The 19,823-nt window shown below is 44.0% G+C and overlaps 1 protein-coding gene across 1 annotated transcript in view; it reads right to left on the bottom strand.

The window, feature by feature from the left end:
- Positions 1–19,823, bottom strand: part of LOC122790034 (P2R1A-PPP2R2A-interacting phosphatase regulator 1-like) — an 849,731-nt gene that overhangs the window by 636,216 nt on the left and 193,692 nt on the right. Inside the window, exons 4-5 of the mRNA XM_044057585.1 lie at positions 13,349–13,392; positions 12,944–12,998 (exon numbers count right to left, since the gene is read on the bottom strand). Of these exons, the coding sequence (XP_043913520.1) occupies positions 12,944–12,998; positions 13,349–13,392 (99 nt within the window). The remainder of the gene's footprint in view (positions 1–12,943; positions 12,999–13,348; positions 13,393–19,823) is intronic.

Below are 19,823 nucleotides of genomic sequence, written 5' to 3'. Positions count from 1 at the left end.
GGCAAGTGAATAGTTTGATTTAAAGCCACTTTGGAAACCACCTTAGGCATAAAAGTAGGATTAGTCCTTAGAGACACCCTGTCTTGATGAAAAATAATATAAGGTTCCACAGCCATAAGAGCTTGCAACTCTGAAACTCTCCTGGCAGAGGTCAGAGCTAACAGGATGGCTGTCTTCCAAGATAAAAACTTGATGTCAGATGTGGCAGCAGGCTCAAAAGGAGGTAAGGTGAGCTTTTCCAAAACATAGTTGAGATCCCAAGCAGGAATGGGAGGAGATCTAGGGGGCCTTAAGTTCTTAGCTCCTCTGAGAAACTGTCTCATGAGCTGGTGGGAAAAGATTGGAGGGTCTGTATTATAATGAGCAGAAATAGCAGAGGCATGTATCTTAATGGAAGAGAAAGAGAGACCCTTATGTAAGAGGTCTGTCAGGTAAAGTAAAATCAAAGGAATGTTAGGAAGAAGAGAATCAGAATCCTGAGCCTGCATCCAGGAACAAAATCTTTTCCATTTTCCTGAATAAGATTTTCTAGTGCTAGGACGTCTGGCTTCTAAAATGACATCCATAACCTGCTTGGGTAGGAGAGAATGAATCAAAGACCCTGGATTAACCAGGCCGCCAGGCTGAGAGTTCTGACATGGGACTGTAGAACCTGACCCTGGTGTTGGGACAGAAGGTTCGGAGTCTGTGGTAAAACCCAAGGGGGCTCCAGACAAAGGTTTTTCAGTGTTGGGTACCAAAACTGTCGAGGCCAATTTGGGGCCAGCAAGATTATCATCTTGGGCTTGTCCTGTTTGATCTTTAATAATACCCGTGGAAGAAGAGGAAGAGGCGGAAAGGCATATCCCGAGAGGTTTCTCCAACTGAATGATAGTGCATCCTCTTTCCAAGCTTGTTCGTGGAAAGTCCTGGTGCAAAAAATCTGTAGTTGATGATTGAGGTGGGATGCAAAGAGGTCTATGTGAGGACATCCCCAGACTGCTGTTATCATCTTGAATATGTCGGTGTCCAGCATCCATTCGTGTGGGTCCGAAAGGTTTCTGCTCAGACTGTCTGCCAGGAAGTTTTGCTTCCCTGGTAGAAACTGAGCTTGAAGATCCAAATTGCAAGCTAGAGCTGTGTTCCACAGATTCATGGCTAGTCTGCAAAGGGGGTAGGAATGAGATCCCCCTTGCTTGTTTATGTATCACATAACTGTGGTGTTGTCTGTCCGTATCAGTAGTTGTCCAGGTTGCAGAAGATTCCTGAAGGCCAATAGAGCTTTCTGAACGGCTAACATTTCCTTTAGATTGATATGCAGGTGCTTCTGATCCTTTGTCCAAAGGCCCTGCAGACAGTTTAACTGAAAATGGGCTCCCCATGCATAATCTGAGGCGTCCGTGGTTAGTATCTGAGTGACAGGAGGCAGACAGAAGGGTTTTCCTTTGTTTAGAGTACATGCCTTGGACCACCAAAGGAATTCCTTTTGAAGACAAGGCAGGACAGAGATCAGTATGTCTAAACTGTGGCAATGCTGAGACCATACACTTTTTAGGTACCACTGTATTTTCCTCATTTGTAGTCTTGCATATGGTACGAGAAGGATGCAGGAGGCCATGTAACCCAAAGCCTGCAGGAATCTCCTTGCATATAGCTGAGTTAAAGTTGCCAAGGTTTTGAAAGTTGAAGCCAGCTGTAACTGTTTTTCGTACGTCAGAAATGCCATCTGGGTTGTTGTGTTTAGAGAAGCGCCCAGAAAAATTATCTGTTGTGAGGGTGTCAAATTTGACTTTTTTATGTTTACAGTGAATCCCAGGAACTTGAGAAGATTCTGAACAAACTGTAGATGCTGGAGTAAGACATCCTTGCTGTCTGCCTGAATAAGACAGTCATCCAGATAAGGGTAAATTTGAATTCCCTTGAGTCTGCAATAAGCTACTACTGGAGTCAGGCATTTGGTGAAGACCCTGGGAGCAGTAGACAATCCAAAGGGCAGCACAGAGAATTGAAAGTGCCTCGATCCGGCCTTGAACCTGAGGTATTTTCTGCGTTCCTGCCTGATGGGAATGTGTAAATATGCCTCCTTTAAATCCAAAGTTACCATCCATGCATTTTTGGTCAGCAGTGGAAGTAGCTGCTGTAGAGTAAGCATCTTGAATTTTGGTATCTCTAGAAAAGTGTTCAAGACTGACAGATCCAGAATGGGTCTCCATGAATTTTGCTTCCTGGGGACTAGAAAGAGCCTTGAGTGAAAACCTTGTCCCATCTCTGAAAGTGGAACTAGTTCTATGGCTTTCATAGCCAAGAGAGCTTCCACCTGGTTTAAGGCCTCTGTCCATTGATGTTTTGGAAGATCTGGCCATCCGCTTGGCCTTGGTAGGGTATGAAAATGGAATTTGTAACCTCTTGAAACCACATCCAGAACCCACTTGTCTTGGATTATATGAGAAAGTTTTCCTCCGAGAGGGGCTTCCAGGCAAGAAGTTCCTGCAGCCCAACAGAGGGAGTCATTGAGTCTGTTTCCTATGAGCTTCTGACCTGTCCTCTCCTCCCCTAGGGGTGGAAGCAATCCACTGTCTTGGTCTATAAGAGGCTTGCGTTTGAGGCCTTCCTCGGGAGCGTCTGTACCTACCCCTCTGAGGCCTGTCTGAATTGGGAAAGGACCAATTTTTTGTAGGCCAATTCCTACTAAATCTGGGTGGCTGTACTTGTAAGAAATCTGTAACTGTTTGCATGGATTTCGCCTTGTCCTCCATCTTTTTAATCACCTCTTCTGCTTTAGATCCAAACAAAGCATTATGCTGAACAGGAGCATCCAATAATTTAGCTTTTACTTGATCTGGCAAATTTTGTTCCTTTAACCATGCATGTCTTCTAATTACTGTGCCAGAGGCAGCAGCCCTACAAGAAGCCTCCAAGGCATCAAATCCACAGTGTAAACCATGCTTCCCAACTTGTTTAGTGGCATGCATTAAGTCATGTAATCCCTTATCATCTGCACAGGCGGAAATGGAAGTTAGCTTTTGTTTTAAAACAGACAGGAGAAATTGCTGGTTTTTCAGCATATGAAACTTACAGTTTAAAGCCTTAATAGATAAAGTAGCAGAAGTGTACACTTTTTTGCCCCATCTTTCTAAAGATCTGGAATCCTTTTCAGTGGGAATGGGGTTTTTAGCAGAAGCGGCCTTAACGCCCTTAGGACCCTGTGAAATGGTTTCAGGGTCAGCAGTAGGATTCTTGTATAAAAACTGGTGGGAATCAGGAACCCTGTAATATCTGTCAGGCTTAACAGGAGCTGGAGGAAAAGAGTCAGGGGTTAAGTTAGCCTCCGAAAAAGCATCATCAACAATATCCAAAATAGGAGGAATAGTCAGAGGTCTATGTTGGGGAAGAAGAAAATCCCTTAGTCTTTTCTTAGATTCCGAATACTCCTGTCCTTCCCAGTGGAAATGTTCCCTCATTTCATGCAAAGTTTCCCCAAAAGAGAAATCCTCAGGGGGAGAAGCTGAAGGAATGGATTCCTCAGCATCAGAATCCTCATAAGGAGGAAAAGAATATTCCTGGTCAGAAGAAGAAACTGAAGAAACAGAAGCCTGATCAGAGGAGTCATAATAAACTTCCTGCCTTGGCCTTTTATCTGGAGGGGGATGTGAACCCCTAATCATAGTAAGTCCTCCGCCATCTTAAGTAACTGTTTCTGTGACTTGGGAGCCGGATCAGAAGAGGCCTGGGTTGCAGTCTTTGATTTGGAAGGAGTCTTTGCCTTTGTCTTTGGCTTTGCCTTTATTAGAAGCTGAGTAGGCATGAAAACAGACAAGTGCTTGGGAATTTTAAAAGGAAGTCATTGAGACTGTTTACCATGGGGGGGGGGTGTCTTGTTATTTCCAGATTTGGAAGTGGAGGCCCCCCCACTGCTTAATTCTGAGAGTCCCCTGGGACTGAAAACTGAGGTTTTTGCTGTGTCTGGGTTTGGCTTGAGAGGACCTGGAAGGGACTGGAAAGGACCAATTCTTAGTAGGCCAGTGCCTACTAAATCTTGGAGGTTGCACTTGTAAAAATCTTTAACAGTTTGCATAGATTTAGCTTTATCTTCCATCTTTTTAAGAACTTCTTCAGCCTTGTTGCCAAACAGGCAGTCCTGATTTAAAGGAGCATCCAACAATTTAGCTTTAACATGATCAGGCAAAGACTGCTCCTTAAGCCAAGCATGCCTTCTAAGCACAGACCCATTAACAGCAGCCCTGCAAGAGGCCTCTAAAGAATCAAAACCACATTGCAAAGTATGTTTTCCAACTTGTTCAGCAGAATGCATTAAGTCCTGTAAATCTTTATTTTCCACACAATCAGGAATCAACATCATTTTCTGTTTAAGCAGTCCAATAATATGTTGTTGATATTTTAACATATGACATTGCCAGTTTAGAGCTCTGACTGCCAAGGTTGCAGAAGTGTAAACCTTTTTACCCCATCTATCCAGTGCCCTGGAATCTCTAACAGAAGGAGTACGATTTTTAGCAGTAAAAGCCTTAACGCCCTTGGGCCCCTGAGAAATAGTGTCTGGATCTGCAACAGGATTTTTGAAAAGGAACTTGTGGGACTCAGGAACCCTGTAGTATCGGTCATGTTTACTAGGAGCAGGAGGCAGGGAATCAGAGGCCAAACTGGATTCCACGAACACATCATCAACAATGTCTAGTACAAGAGGTATAGCCACAGACCTATGCTGAGGTAGAAGTAGGAAATCCCTAAGCCTCTTTTTTGAATCTGAAAATTCCTGGCTTTCCCAGTGGAAATGCTCCCTTAAAGTATGTAAAGTTTCCCCAAAAGAAAAAATTCTCAGGATGGGGAAGCAGAGGGAATAGAATCCTCTGCATCAGAATCCTCATAAGTAGGTACTGACACTTCCACATCATCAGAAGAGTCAGAAGAAACAGTATGCTGATCAGAAGATTCATAATCAAGCTCAGGCCTAGGCCTCTTAGAAGGGGGGGGGGGGTTGATTACCCCTGATTAGAGTTATTAGATCTTCCGTCATTTTAATCATTTGTTTTTTAGGCATAGGGGCCTGAGCATGTGGCCTGGGCGTTGTTTTTTTAGACATGGATTGAGATTTAGGCCTTAGTAATGAAGGAGGTGTTGATTTAATATGCAAGTCTGTAGGCCTGAATACACCCTCAGAAGCCAGTGCCTGCACAGCGGCTTCAGACCCAACCAAGGTAGACACATCCGCAGATTCAGTAGTTGAAGTATCTCGCAGCATACCAAACTCTGAATGGGTCTCAGTAGAGGCCTGCAAATCAGAAGTAGTGGATATTAGGGGTTGCGAAAGTGCCTCACTGAGTACCGGCGAACTGGCGATTGGCTTAGGAAAAGCGTCGGCAGTTTTGGAACCTGGCGGCCTGTCTCTGTCTTTATCTTTGCGTTTTTTCAGAATCCCTGTAGTCGGATGGCTAACCAATGACATTTCTGGATAATTAAACCGAGAAACCGAAATATTTAGAGGCAATACTATACCGACGATGGATAGTGCACTGATTAAATAAAGCACAAAACTGACAGCAAGGTATGTCGTGGTCAAGGCCTAGGCAAGGAATACAGTACGAATGAAAATCTTTATGAGGTATTTGCTTTCCACAAGTAATACAATTATTAACTTTTACTGACAGCAGTAAGAAGCAAGAAAAAATTTCCCCAACGGGGTACTTAGCTTTAAGTTGAAGACTTTGATTCTAAAACTTGAAAACAAAAATTTCAGGAGTCGGCTGACCGGCACTTGCGAACTGCTTCTGCTTCGGGCACCGCACGGCAAGAAAGACTGATGTAATGACTTAGGCTGCATGTTTTATACCCCTGATGACCTTACGTCATGGAAGAAGGGACAGCAACCGACGCAGGACTCAAGACTTTCTTAAAACAGGCCAACTGAGGGCAACCTGCAAGCAGATTACCCAAATGTAATGACTGCAACAGTGAAACACAAAGAACATCCTGTGACTGCTGCCCTGCAAGATGCTTCTAGGGCGTCAAACCCACATTGCAGGGTATGCTTGCTGCTTGGCTTGCAGAATGCATAAGCTCCTGTAATTCTTTATTTTTTGCACAGTCAGGAAAGGTAGATAATTTTTGCTTAATAAGTTCCATAGTATGTTGCTGGCACTTCAGCATGTGGAACTGACAATTCAATGCTCTAATGGCGAGAGTTGCAGAGGTGTATACTTTTTAACCCCATCTGTCTAAAGCTCGCGAATCTCTGCCCGAAGGGGTGAGATTCTTAGCTGTAGTTGCTTTTATTCCTTTAGGTCCTTGGAAGATGACCTCTGGGTCAGCAGTAGGAGTTCTGAAAAGAAATTTGTGAGAGTCAGGGACTCTGTAGTACCCGTCTGGTTTCCTTGGAGCAGGGGGTAAAGTATCAGGAGTTAGCCTGGATTCCATAAAGACATCATCTGGAACAGGAAGGATAGCTAAAGGTCTATGTTGTGGCAAATCTAAAAATTCTCCTAGTCTCTTTTTGGACTGAGGATAATCCTGGCATCCCCAGTGAAAATGCTCTCTCAAAGTATGTAGGGTTTCACCTAAAGAAAAATCCTCTGGAGGGGAAGCAGAAGGAATGGATTCCTCTACATCTGAATCCTCATAGGCAGATAAGGGCATGTCTTCATATTCAGAAACTTCTATCTCATCGGATTCTTGGTAAGTTAAAGTTGCTGGGGGCAAGTCTCTCTTTCTTTTAAGCAAGGGAAGTTTGGCTTCCCCTAATCAGCATGATCAGGTCTTCTGCCATTTTAAGCATTTGAGACTGTGGCAAGGAAGCAGGCGCTTGAGTTTGGGTCGTCGGTTTTTTAGGCGTAGCTCGTACTCTTGGCCTTAGAAACTCGGTAATTTTAGAAAGAACTGAAGACGCGAAAGAAGTCGTCAGTTTGGGTCGAACATCGGTAATGGGAAGAACTTCCTCAGAAGCCGGTGCCTCCACAGCGGCTCTGGACCCATCCAAGGTAGAGACATCCGCAGGTTCCACAGTCAAAGAAGAGTCTCGCAGCATACTGGACTCTGAACGGGTCTCGGTAGCGGCCTGCGAATCCATCGAAGCGGGCATCAGGGGCTGCAAAAGTTCCTCACTGAGTACTGGGAAACTGGCCACTAGCTTATCGGAAGCATTGTCGGCCGTTTTGGACCTATGCAGTCTGTTTCTGTCTTTATCCTTATGTTTTTTCAGACGATCGGTAGTTGGATTGCTTACCGAAGCCATTTCGGAACTCCCGAGATTGAGAAAGAATAGTTGTGTAAAATCTTCCCATAACCATAGATGTTAGGGTTGCCACCCCTCCGTTTTTTTTCCGGACTATCCGGAAATCAAACTGATTCTCCGGTAGTCCTGAAAACACTGCACAAACTCTGGTATTCTGTTTCAAAAAGTAGAAGACTATCGGAGTTTGTAAATCAGCCGAAAGGAGGCAGCAGGAACGGAAAAAGACGGTGTTCCTCGCCAAGTGATGTCATCATGACATCATAAAATGGGTGGAATGTGCAGGGTTACTGATGATGCGAGGGGTGTGGCTTTACTCCGGTTTTAGCCACGATGAAAGGTGGCAACCCTAATAGATGTCGTCCTCTTCCATGCTGCAGTATTCTTGATGTGGGATTTCCTGCCTTCAGGCGACCTGTACGTCATCTTCTATACAAAAGCTTCAGCTTGGCTGTCGCAGCTGGGTGGGCCGTCACACGTAGGGCCATAAACCAGGGACCCTATGTGTGACGTCTGCACGCATAATCCTCAGAACTTGAAGCTAAGCACGCAAAGTAGATGTCCCAACAGGATAGGCTGCCAAAGGTGACATGTATAATGCCCTGGGTCTCTTCTGTAATGGAGAGTGACAATCAGGGAGCAGTTATACTGAAAGAGTCTGAGGGGGAATGGTGGGTGGGAAAGAATATTGCAGCATGGAAGAGAAGGACATCTATGATTATGGTAAGATTTTACACAACTATTCTATATCCTTCTAGTCCTATGTTGCAGTATTTTTGGTGTGGGAGAGTACCACAGCTTAGTTTGATGAAAGGGTGGCAGATGCAGAAGGTGGTTCCACAAAGCCTTGTAGGACTGCCTTGGCAAATCCTGCGTGTGCTTTGGAGATCCGGTCCAATTTGCAATGTTTGGTGAAAGTATGTATAGTGGACCATGTAGCTGCTTCCATAATGGAAGCTGTGTCCATGTCTTTATGGAAGGCCTTGGAAGTGGTGACTGCTTTTGTGGAGTGTGCCTTAACCCCAACGGGAGTTTTTTTTCCGTGGTGTGAGTAGCAGAAACCGATAGTCTTTCTGATCCAGGGTGCAATGGTCTTGTTTGGTGACTGCCTTGCCCAGTGCCCTGGGGTGGAAAGATACTAAGAGTTGTTTGGATTTCCTAATGTCTTTAGTCTTGTCCAGGTAAAATCTCGGTTGCCTATGGACATCTAGGGAGTGGAGTGTTCTCTCTCCTTGGTTAGTAGGAGAGGGGAAAAAATTGTGTAGGTGAATGGACTGATTTAGAGATAAGTCATTGACTACCTTGGGAATGAAAGAAGGGTTAGTTCTCAGTGACCCTGTCCCTATGAAAAATGATGCAAGGTGAGCATGCCATTAAGGCTTGTAGTTTGGAAACCCTTCTGGCAGAGGTAACAGCCACTAACAGTAATGTTTTCCAAGTACAAAACTGTAGAGAGGCTGTATTAGCCAGTTCAAAGGGGGGCTGGGTGAGTTTTTCTAAGACGAAGTTCAAGTCCCAAGGAGGAGGGATAGGTTTCTTAGGTGGTCTGATGTGTAAGACCCCTTTAAGGAAGAGTTTCACATGTAGCCTGGCTAACAAGGGAGGATCTAGAGGTAAGCAGGCTGATAATGCGGAGAGGTGCACTTTCACTGATGAATAGGAGAGTCCACCCTTTATAAGTTGACACATATATAAGAGGTCTAGGGGGTGTCAGCCTCGTAAGGGTTCCTTTCCTGTCCCAGACACCACTGAGTAAATCTTTCCTATTTAGCAAGGTATGATTTTCTAGTAGTGGGTTTCCTGGCCTCCCTCAGGACTGATGGCACGTCCTCTGAATATTGGTGTCTGAATGGGGTTAGTAATTTATCACCCACAAAGTCAGGGATAGCATTTGCAAGTGTGGGTGTAGGAGAGTTCCTGTGTCTTGTGTCAGAAGGTCCACCTTGTGGGGTAACTTGCAGTGATTGCCCTTGGCTAAAATGTATAGAAGGGGAAACCAGTGCTGCCTTGGCCAGTAGGGAGTCACTAGCAAGATTTTTGGTTTGTCCTTCCTGATTTTCAGGACGACTCTCTGAATCAGAGGGAAGGTGTACAGGAACTTCCCCTCCCAGGTGAAACTGAAGGCGTCTACTCTCCAGGCTTGATGGGAGTAAGTCTTTGTGCAGAAGGTCTGCAGCTGCCTGTTCTGGGGGGAGGCAAGCAGGTCTATTTGTGGAGTGCCCCACTGGTGGACTAAGTCTAGCAAGACTGTTATGTCCAGCATCCATTTGTGTTGTGGAGAGGATGTTCTGCTCAGGAGGTCTGCTTGTTTGTTGTCCTCGAAGGGCTGTAGCTGGCTGGCAGGGATAGGTTGTGCTGGGATGCTAGGTCCCAAATTAGTAGGGCTAGTCTGCACAATTGGTATGCCTTGGCACCTCCCTGTTTGTTGATGTACCACATTACAGTGGTATTGTCCGTCACTATCAGAAGAGGACCTGGTAGCAGTAGGGGTATGAAGGTCTATAGAACTAAAAGAACTGCTGTCAACTCCTTTACATTGATGTGTTTGGTTTTCATGGGAGGTTCCCACTGGGCTTGGACTCTGTAAGAGTGCAAGGTGGCTCCCCAACCCGAGTCTGAGGCATCTGTATGCAATATTTGTGTGGGTTGAGGGAGGGTGCAGTGGAAGTCCCGGGTTTAGTTGTACTTGCTGGATCCACCAAATGATTTCCTTCTTTAAACAGGGAAGAAGGGGGATAACTTGTTCCAAGTGATTCTGGTGTGGTGACCAGATATTTTTGAGATACCATTGCAGTTTCCGCATATGCATTCTGGCCAATGGTAGCATGGGAATAGCTGCTGCCATCGATCCCAGGAGTCGAAGGAATTGCCTTGCAGTGACTGTCTGGGAGAACAAGACTTCCTAGAAGTGTGAAGTTAGAGCTAGAACCTTGTCCTGTGAGAGAAAGTCTTTCTTTCGTTCTGTATTGAGTCTGCAACCTAGGAATATCTTGTCCTTGTCTGGGTTCACGGAGGACTTCTTGAGGTTTTGGGTGTAAAGTGTAGATGTCTTAAGAGGGAATTTTCTGACTGTGCTAGGATAAGGATGTCGTCCAGATATGGATAAATCTGGATTCCTTGGGTCCTGCAGAAGGTAATGGCTGGAGCTAGGCACTTTGTAAACACTCTTGGGGCAGTGGATAAGCCAAAGGGCAAGGTCGTAAATTGGAAGTGCGAAGATGGCCCAGAGAAACACAGAAAATATCTGTGTGAGGCCCTGATGGGAATGTGCAGGTAAGCATCTTTTAGGTCCAAGGTGACCATGAAAGCATTTGAGGTTATGAGGGGTAAGAGAATGGGGAGAGAGAGCATTTTGAAGGATGGTACCTGCAGGTAAAGGTTTAGGAAGGAGAGATCCAAAATGGGTCTCCAGGGACCATCCTTTCGAGGGACCAGGAACAGACGGGAGTAGAATCCCTTTCCTTCTTGTCCTGTGGGAACAGGCTCTATTGTGCCTTGTTGTTGCAGGTTTGACAAGATTTGTGGAAGGAGATGGAATTGTTTTTTTGGGGGAAATGGAATGCCTTTCCAGGGGGGAATTTGTTTCCAGGATAGAAATTATCCTTTCTGAATAATGGTTAATACCCATTGGTCTGTGGTGATTTTCTGCCAGAAGGGGAAACAGTGGGTAAGGCGAGCTGAGAAAGGCAGATGAGCAAGGCAGCCACGCATCATTGGGACCTCCCCTGTCCTGAAAGGGCTGTCTAGGCTGAGGAATTGGGCCTGGACTAGGAATGTCTTTTAGTTCCTCTTCTGGGTCTGGAAGAGGAGGCAGCAGAATGCGGGTTACGCCTAACAAAGGTAGTCTTAGCCGGGTAGTTCCTATAAAATTTGGGTACAGGGGATACCAGGAGATGTTTAATTTCCTGTAACTCTCTGCTTTTTTCTTGCAGATTCTTAAATAGGTCTGCAGATTGCTTTCCAAAGAGGAAGTTGTGATCCAGGGGAGCGTCCAAGATTTTGGACTTGAAGTCCTCTGGCAGATTCTGTAGTCTAAGCCAGGAATATCTTCTAAGGACAGATGCTGATGCTGCAGAGCAAGCAGAATCTTCTGCAGCATCGTAGCTGCATCTTATGCAGTGTCTAGCCACTTGTAGTGCTAAGGCAATTTGGAGGAGATATCCGCTTTAATGGGACTGTCAGGAATTGAAGCCAGCATAGAGGTGGCTTGGGATACTAAGTCCAGGACATACTTGGTCATGTGCATTTCACAGTTAATGGCACTGAAGGCCAAAGTGGAGGAAGTGTACACCTTCTTGCCTATCCTATCCATGGATTTGCTATCTTTATCCATGGGCAACAGAGAAGCGGAGGGTAGCAACTTAGATTGTTTATTAGGGGCAGTGGCAATCACTGCAGGGTCTGCTAAGGGTGGCTTTATGAGGAATTTTAGTTCCTCTGGCACCTTGTAGAAGCTGTCTGGGTGCTTAGGTGCAGGAGGCTGTGAGTCAGGAGTTCTAGAGGCTGCAGTAAAGGCATCCAAGTATGCAGGAAGAACAGGGGGTACAGCTGAAGGGGAGTGGGACTCCACTCTGGAGGGGCTACAGAAGCAGGCGTAATATGTTTTGTTTTCTGCTTCTTTTTGGTTGGAATCGGTCTATAGCAGGGTTTGACAGCGGCTGTATCAGAGGTCTGGATCCCGGATGAAGGAACCCCCAAATCTGGTTCCCCCTCGACATCGACAGGCGTCTGTGTCTGAGAAAGCTCCGTGGACGTGCCGGACGTCGGCTGTGCAGCGGCCTCTGCGAGGGAGGTCGATGAAGCTGACGGCTCCACTGAACGCTCAACTCCTACATCGGTAGTTGATGGGGCTTCTGGGTGCGAAGCGGCAGGTGATGAAGGTCTCGGTAGCAGCCTGCGAATCCACAGAAGCGGGCATCAGGGGCTGCGAAAGCGCCTCACTGAGGACCGGAGAACTGACGACTAGCTTAACGGAAGCATCATCGGTAGGTTTGGACCTGTGCGGTCTGTCTCTGTCTTTATCCTTACGTTTTCTTCAGAAGATCTGCTGTCAGATGGCTTACCGAAGCCATACCGGAATTCGAGGACTGTAAGCGAAAATATCTAGCTACAATAAGGGCCTGACGTCGTATAGTTTTGGCGTTAAAGCACAAAAGCTACAGCGAGGAACGTCATGGTCTGGGCCTAAGCAAGTGAAGCAGTAAGAATGAAAGTTTTGGTGTGGAATTTGCTTTCCACAGACGAGACAACTATTAACTTTTTCTGACATCGGTTAGTGCAAGAAAAAAGGATCCCCAACGGGGTACTTAGCTTTAGAAGACTTCAGCTTCAATTTGGAAGATGAAACACAGGTAGCGGCCGACCGGCACTTATGCGAACTGCTTCTGCTTTGGGCTCCTTGGCAAGAAAGACTGATGTAATGGCATCAGCTGCCTTACTTTATACTACTGACGACCTGACGTCAGTCCTGAAGCAACAGCAACCGATGCAGAAATACTAAGCCTCTGGTATTTGGGCCGGCCGAGGGCTACCCTGGCAGGGATAACCCAAATGTGACGACTGTAACAGTGAAACATGAAGATCATCTAAACAATACGCATGGTATTAAAAAACAAACAAAAAAAAAAAAAAAAAACAGAAAAAAATTGATGCAACTTGTGACAGAAGTAGCAACAAGTAAACTACAAAAAAAAAAAAAAAAAAAAAAATACTACTACATACCAGGCTCAGGCTTTCTTCCCAAGAAAGGCTCATCTGCATGGCGGTTTGCACTTCCCTATTAAGAAAGACAAATCTCCTCATCAAAAACAAATCAGAAATAAAATACAAGAAATAGTGATTCTTAAAATTCCTTAATAAAAATGAATTACGAATACACAGCAGTGCAAAAGTTGATATATATATATATATATATATATATATATATACACACACACATACATTTTTAATGCAGGGGGCTTCAACGCCACATATCATATAACTTTAAACACAGCAATTCCTAAGTAGTTGCACCATGAGCTAATACAAAAAATACACTTTAAAAATGACTTTCACAACTACATCTGTTAGCAACTTTGTGACCCACAGTTACAAGGGGGACCCAAAATAAGTACTTGTTAAACTCACCTTTCATGAGCTGTTTCTCTGTTAATCAAGTCAACACCTTCTTCCTGCAGAGAACAGAATACAAATATCAGGTAATTGAAAGGCAGCCAGTATGGTATCTGGGGGCAAAAATAACAGCCACTACTCACTCAAAGGTAGCAGAAAGGACTAGAACTTGTCACTCACACATCTTCAACAGATCCATTTTGCGGTGCATATTCAGAACATGCTTGAGTGGCATCAGAAATACTCATACACATTTGCTTACACAAAGCCATTGACAAACACTGCTACTGCCCCTCCCCCAAAATCTGATGACCCCCCCCCCCCCAATGACTTTTAGAAATGGTGCGGTAGCCAGTCACTATTGACCTTTTTTGTAGTATCATTAACAAAGGTGTTTTAAATGATGGAAGCATGTTGTACCTGATGAGCAGACCAGAGAGAAGAATGAAGAAAATCTCTGGAGAGATGTTAGATCAAGTTAACTACCATGAAAGAAGACAACTGAGACAAACGAGCAGGTGATATTGCTGTTGAAAGGCCAGTAAGAAGACTCACAGGAAAGTGGGGCTGACATAGTAGTCTGGGAAAAGTTCCTGGTGGCCTTGAAAATGTGATTACATAAAAGTTTCAAACTTGAAAACTGCACGGCTGAAACCAAGGAGAGGAAAGCAGAAATTGGGCTTGCATTGAATTCCCACTCAACAGCCACCAAAAGGTTCAAAATGAGAACTGGGAGCTAAAACAGAAATATGCATGTGTATTAATTGAACTAGCCCATTCATTCTTCTCAGGGCCAAAGCTGTTCCCAAACCATTTGTGTCTGTGAGGTGACAGCCAATCATAGAGGCAGACATCTGGGCAGCCATCAAGTGTTTTCTAATTATGGTACTAATCTTGCCCCTTGGTGGCTGACATGACTGCCAGCATCACTACTGAAGGCCCAACAATACCTTGCCTGTAGAAATTATGTGCTTCCTCACATGCTCCAGAGGTAATACCACCCACCAGCTTAATGAAGCCAAGTTCTGCCTTGCAAACCTCTCACCAGAGATAATATTTCCTCCCCAGGATAAGTGAGTTACTCACTCTCACTCTTTCCTGTCTGTTTCAACTTGTGGACCACTTAAACAAACTCAGATCACCTAGGCCACAGTCAAGGCTTTATTCTGCTCCAATTCAGAAATGGGCAGGAGCTCTTGGAATTTGCCCCCCCCCCCCCCCACACACACACACAAATTATTTGTTAAACTACTAGCAGTAATTTACATAGTTAGAGCTAAAGAGTCATGCAGGACTATCCCTGCTTGTTATACTGTCTAGAGGCACAAGGCAGGGGTGTCCTTTGCTACTTGCTTTGTTTGCACTGCATTTAGAGCGTTTGGTCTAAAGATGGAGTGTTTTTGACTGGAAAGGATATAAAACAAACAGAGGAGGTAAAAATTTCACTGTCTGCAGATGATGTCCTCATATGTATAACTAACCCTGAGTACGACACTAAGAATTTCTTCCAGGTGATGGACATCTGCGGTAAACTGTCTGGTTATATGGTAAACATGACAAAAACTAGAGTGGCAGCAATACATTTTCTACCTCACAATTTTTGAGGCAGAATTATACCTACTTATGGTACGCTGATTAAATAACATATTTAGGAATTTAATTGGGGGATGATTTGGAAGAATCCATTAATATGACATGAAGAATTAAGGAAAAAATTAGGCAGTAAGAGGGAGCTGGAAATGGATCGGATGGTGCAGGCACTGCATTTTTTTTGTTTGTATTACCCTGGCTGGAAATGGGAACTGATTAGGAATATGATGCGAGATAAACTGAGACTTCCAAAGGTGGTGGAAGGCTTAAATGCACCTGTTACATTTTGCTGATGTACAACCAAAGACAATGCAATTGTTGCATACTTGATGCTATTATATTCAATGCTAAATGAAGAAAGTTTGCGAAACTGAGCATAGCAAATTGAGAACAGGTTTGATAGATGTCCTTTTGAAATGTAAGGCATGCAGTATGAAGCTACCTAATGTCACAAAGCAGGCTCTGGAAAAGACACACAATCTACTACAGAAGAAGAGAGAAAACCCTGGGGGGCTTTTTTATTACCCATTTGTGACAGCAGTCTGGAAATGCTGGATCTAGTATTTCTCAGGACTTAAAGGGAAAGGATTTCAAAAGAGATCTACTGAAAGCAACTGAGATCTAGCAGCAGGAAGTAATGTTTTTATTATTTTTGTTGGTCACTAAGACATCGATTACTCAAAGACAGAAATCAGCACTAACTCTGACAATAAGGGGATGTGGTTCAAACAATGTATGAATTGGAGAAAGGGACACCTGTACATAAAAAAGTTGAACAAACACATGGGATGAAGTTTACCATGGAAAATGTAGAGAGAAACTGAAGTTTAGTTTGTGATACTTATGACCTACATTTTGAGTAAGAGTTATCTGTTATTATATAGAGGGGACTGGGGTAAGGTGGGTAAACTTACATTAGCCTCCCTGCCCACCCTTATTCATGTGAGCTGACCTAACCCTAAGTCTGCCCCCACCCCATCCCTATACATTATGTCACTAAAAACCCTTTCCATAACAGTACCAGACAATATTGGATCTGAGTTTTGTAACATATGGGCTTTTTTTAGTGGGAGAGAAGCCTTCAATATTTTGCGATTCTTTATTAGTGGCATTCAGCGTTTTGTGTATTCTCCCTTTTATGTCCTGCTATTAGAGGTACTCTCTTTTTTGTATTCAGCCTTCCATGATATAATCATATATATGCAAGTGTGTATGTATATAATACACATGTATACATGTAACAATTCCTTAATGAAAAAAAGTTAAAAAATTATATTTGCCTTTTAGGAAATGGGTAATATTTAAGATAAATATGTACAGTGGAGTCTAACTGTATTTGTTAATGTGGAAATATACTTCACAAATGTTTGCATTACTGCAGGCTTCTTCTGCTTGAGGACTCTGGCTAGATGACACAGTAACTCATTTTGACTCTAGCTTGCTGAATCTTACCCCTCACCTTGGATAAGTAACTGTGAAAACAAGAAGGACATCATCTAACATTCCAATTCCAAAGATACAGAAAATCCTGTTTAGGACAAAGAAAAGGACAGTGTTAAAATGTAACAGCTACCCAGGAGTATATCCTGGAAGATACCCTTGGGACAGTGTTAAAATGTAACAGCTACCCAGGAGTATATCCTGGAAGATACCCTTGGAAACAGTGCCCAACCACAAATTGCAAGGACTCTCAACATTTTATTTTGGACTTAATGCCAGGAACAGTAAGGGACAGTATAGCCAAAAGCAGATAGATTCGATTTTAGATGTTACATATTTTTTCTAACCATTATCTGTCTTTTTGAAGGTTTTATTTTCAATTTCTTTTGCAATCCTTTTTATTGTTTGCACATTTACATGGCAAGAAATGCTTTAACTTATTCACTTCACATAAATATTTTTTTATTATTCAATTTAAAATGCTTGTGGCTTTACTGGTAAAGTTTTATGCATGTCACAGTTTATCCATCAGTTGGTGTCTGCACTTTTGGACAGTGACTACTCAAAGCTATTACCATTTGTATCTTTAAAGAATGAATTATTTTAAAGTTTAAACAGTAAGGTGTGTTCTTGATTTATTTTTTCTAACTGCTGATAGCATATATTGAAGCTTTTTAAGAAGCGAGTTCTCACCATTTAACTCCCACATTCTGAAAACCCAACACAGATATCCACGTGTGTGTGCGCAAAACAATTCTGGTCAAGCTTCAGTTACTGATGGTAAAAAACTGTTATTGACCGAGGAGTGCAAGACAGTAGAGTTGTGTACACTTACCATAAATGTAGACGTTCGAGTGTATTCACTGTTGCAGTCATCACATTTGGGTTATCTGCTTGCAGTAGCCCACAGTCGGCCTGATTAACAAAGTTTTGGGTCCTGTGTCGGCTGCTGTCTCTTCTTCTGTGACGTCAGGTAGTCAGGGATATAAAACATGCAGCTGATGCCATTACATCATTTTTTTCTTGCCCCAGATGTCAGGTACCCCCATAATGGGAAGCAATAACATATATACAAATATATACAAGGATATACCTCCAATAAAAAACAAATACACCAAAAAGCTTTTAAGCATAGTAAAGGAGAGTAGAAGTATAGCCAAAAAAAAGTCAGGGGGCTGGAGGGAGGGTAACCAGGACTGCAACAGTGAATACACTCGAACATCTACATTTATGGCAAGTGTACACAACTGTATTATGTTCTTTGTGTTTCACTGTTACAGTCATCACATTTGGGTAGATTCCCAAAGCTAAGGATGGGAGGAGGAATTTAGATAGCATTAGGACCAGGTATAAGGCCCTACAAGACTGCAGTGGCAAAGCCAGCTCTGAATTTAGAGAAAATTGGCAAATGGTAACGCTTGGTGAAAGTATGTACAGAACGCCAGGTAGCAGCTTCTAGGATGTCCCTGGTAGGGACACCTCTGAGAAAGGCTGTATAGGTAGATGCAGCCCTGGTTGAATGGGGTTTGATCCCCTGTGATATAAGTTTTCCATGGTGCTTATAGCAGAAATGAATGCAATGGCTTATCTATTTAGAAATGGTTTGCTTTGAAATAGCCTTCCCCTCTGCCCCTGCAGCAAATGCCACCAGCAGTTGTTCAGATTTCCTTTGAGGTTTAGACCCGTCCAAGTAAAATCTAAGTTGTCTGTGCACATCTAAGGAGTGCAGTATCCGTTCCCCCTTGTTCTGTGGATTAGCAAAGAAGGTTGGCAAATGAATGGACTGATTAAGAGCCACACTGGATATCACCTTGGGCATGAAGGAGGGATTGGTTCTAAGGGACACCCTGTTTGCATGAAAAATGATGAAAGGCTCCACTGCCATACGGGCCTGTAATTCAGACACCCTTCTTGCTGAAGTGATTGCTAAAAGGAAGGCTGTTTTCCAAGAAAGGAATTTTAAATCTGCACCAGCAGCTGGCTCGAAAGGAGGAAGATTTCTCCAATACAAAGTTAAGGTCCCAGGCTGGAGTTGGGGCTCTCCTGGGTGGTCTTAAATATTTGGCCCCTCTGAGGAGCTGCTTGAGCAGTGGATGAGAGAAGAATGTTATAATGAGCTGAAATGGCTGAGGCGTGAATTTTGATGGAGGAAAAAGAAAGGCCCTTGTGAAGCATCTCAGTTAAGTACTGCAGAATCTAAGATAAGTTGGGCGCTGCTGTGCTCATCCCTTGAGATTGGTTCCAGGCACAGAATCTTTTCCATTTTTCAGCATATGATTTTCTAGTACTAGGCCTCCTTGACTCTAAAATGATATCCATCACTGGTTTACTGAGGGATGGTAAAGGAGAGATTAGGTAATTAGCCAGGCTGCTAGGTTCAGGGTTTGAAGCGGAGGGTGCAGAATCTGGTTCTCCGGGTGAGACAACAGGGTAGGGGTCTGAGGCAGGTGCCATGGGGCCAACAGTGACACACTGTGCAAGAGAGGGTACCAGTGTTGGCATGGCCAGTATGGTGCAATCAATAATGTCCTTGGTTCATCCTGTTTGATCTTTAGTAGTACTTTGTAGAGGAGAGGCAAAGGAGGAAAGGCATAAACTGATAGGTTTTTCCAGCTGAAGGACAGAGCATCCACTTTCCAAGCTTGTTTGTGGGGAGTTCTTGTGCAAAATTTGTCTAACTGGTAGTTCTGGGGGGAGGCAAACAGGTCTATATCCGGGCTCCCCCATTTGTTTGTCAACATGTTGAAAATCTTTGGTTCCAGTTTCCACTCGTGTGGGTCCATGAGGTTTCTGCTTAGTCCATCTGCCAGTGTAATTAGTTTTTCTGGCAGGAATTGAGCTTGTAGATGCACTTGGTTGCTCAAGGCTGTGTTCCACAGTACCATGGCTAGCATGCAGAGGGGGTAAGAATAGGTACCCCCTGCTTGTTTATGTACCACATAACAGTGGTGTTGTCAGTCTTTATCATTAATTGTCCTGGAAGAATGTGGTCCTTGAAGGTGGTCAGAGCATTCTGTACAGCTAACATTTCTTTTTGATTGATATGCAGGTGCATTTGACTTGGGTTCCATTTGCCCTGAATGCACTTCTCTGCCAGGTGATCCCCCCATGCATAGCCTGATGCGTCTGTTGTTAGGGTTTGGGTGGCAGGGGGGTAGAGTGAATGGTAGTCCTTTGTTTTGGTGGCAGGCCTCTGCCCACGACAGGAACTCTAACCGTAGGCAAGGTATGATAGGAATCATTACTTCTAGATCCTGAGAATGTTTACACCATAGGCTTTTTCGATACCATTGTAGTTTCCTCATATGCAGTCTTGCATATGGAATTAGAAGAACGCAGGAGGCCATGAACCCTAAGGCTTGCAGTATTTGCCTTGCAGATAGCATGGTTTTTGTGGCCACTAGTTTGAAGTAGGTTGTCAAATTAATTTGTTTCTCTGGCGTGAGGAAAGCCATCTGGG

Source organism: Protopterus annectens, chromosome 15.part0 (genome assembly GCF_019279795.1).
Source record: "Protopterus annectens isolate FY-2018-M chromosome 15.part0, PAN1.0, whole genome shotgun sequence".
Classification (NCBI taxonomy): Eukaryota; Metazoa; Chordata; order Ceratodontiformes; family Protopteridae; genus Protopterus; species Protopterus annectens.
This window is presented reverse-complemented; position numbering and strand designations above follow the sequence as displayed.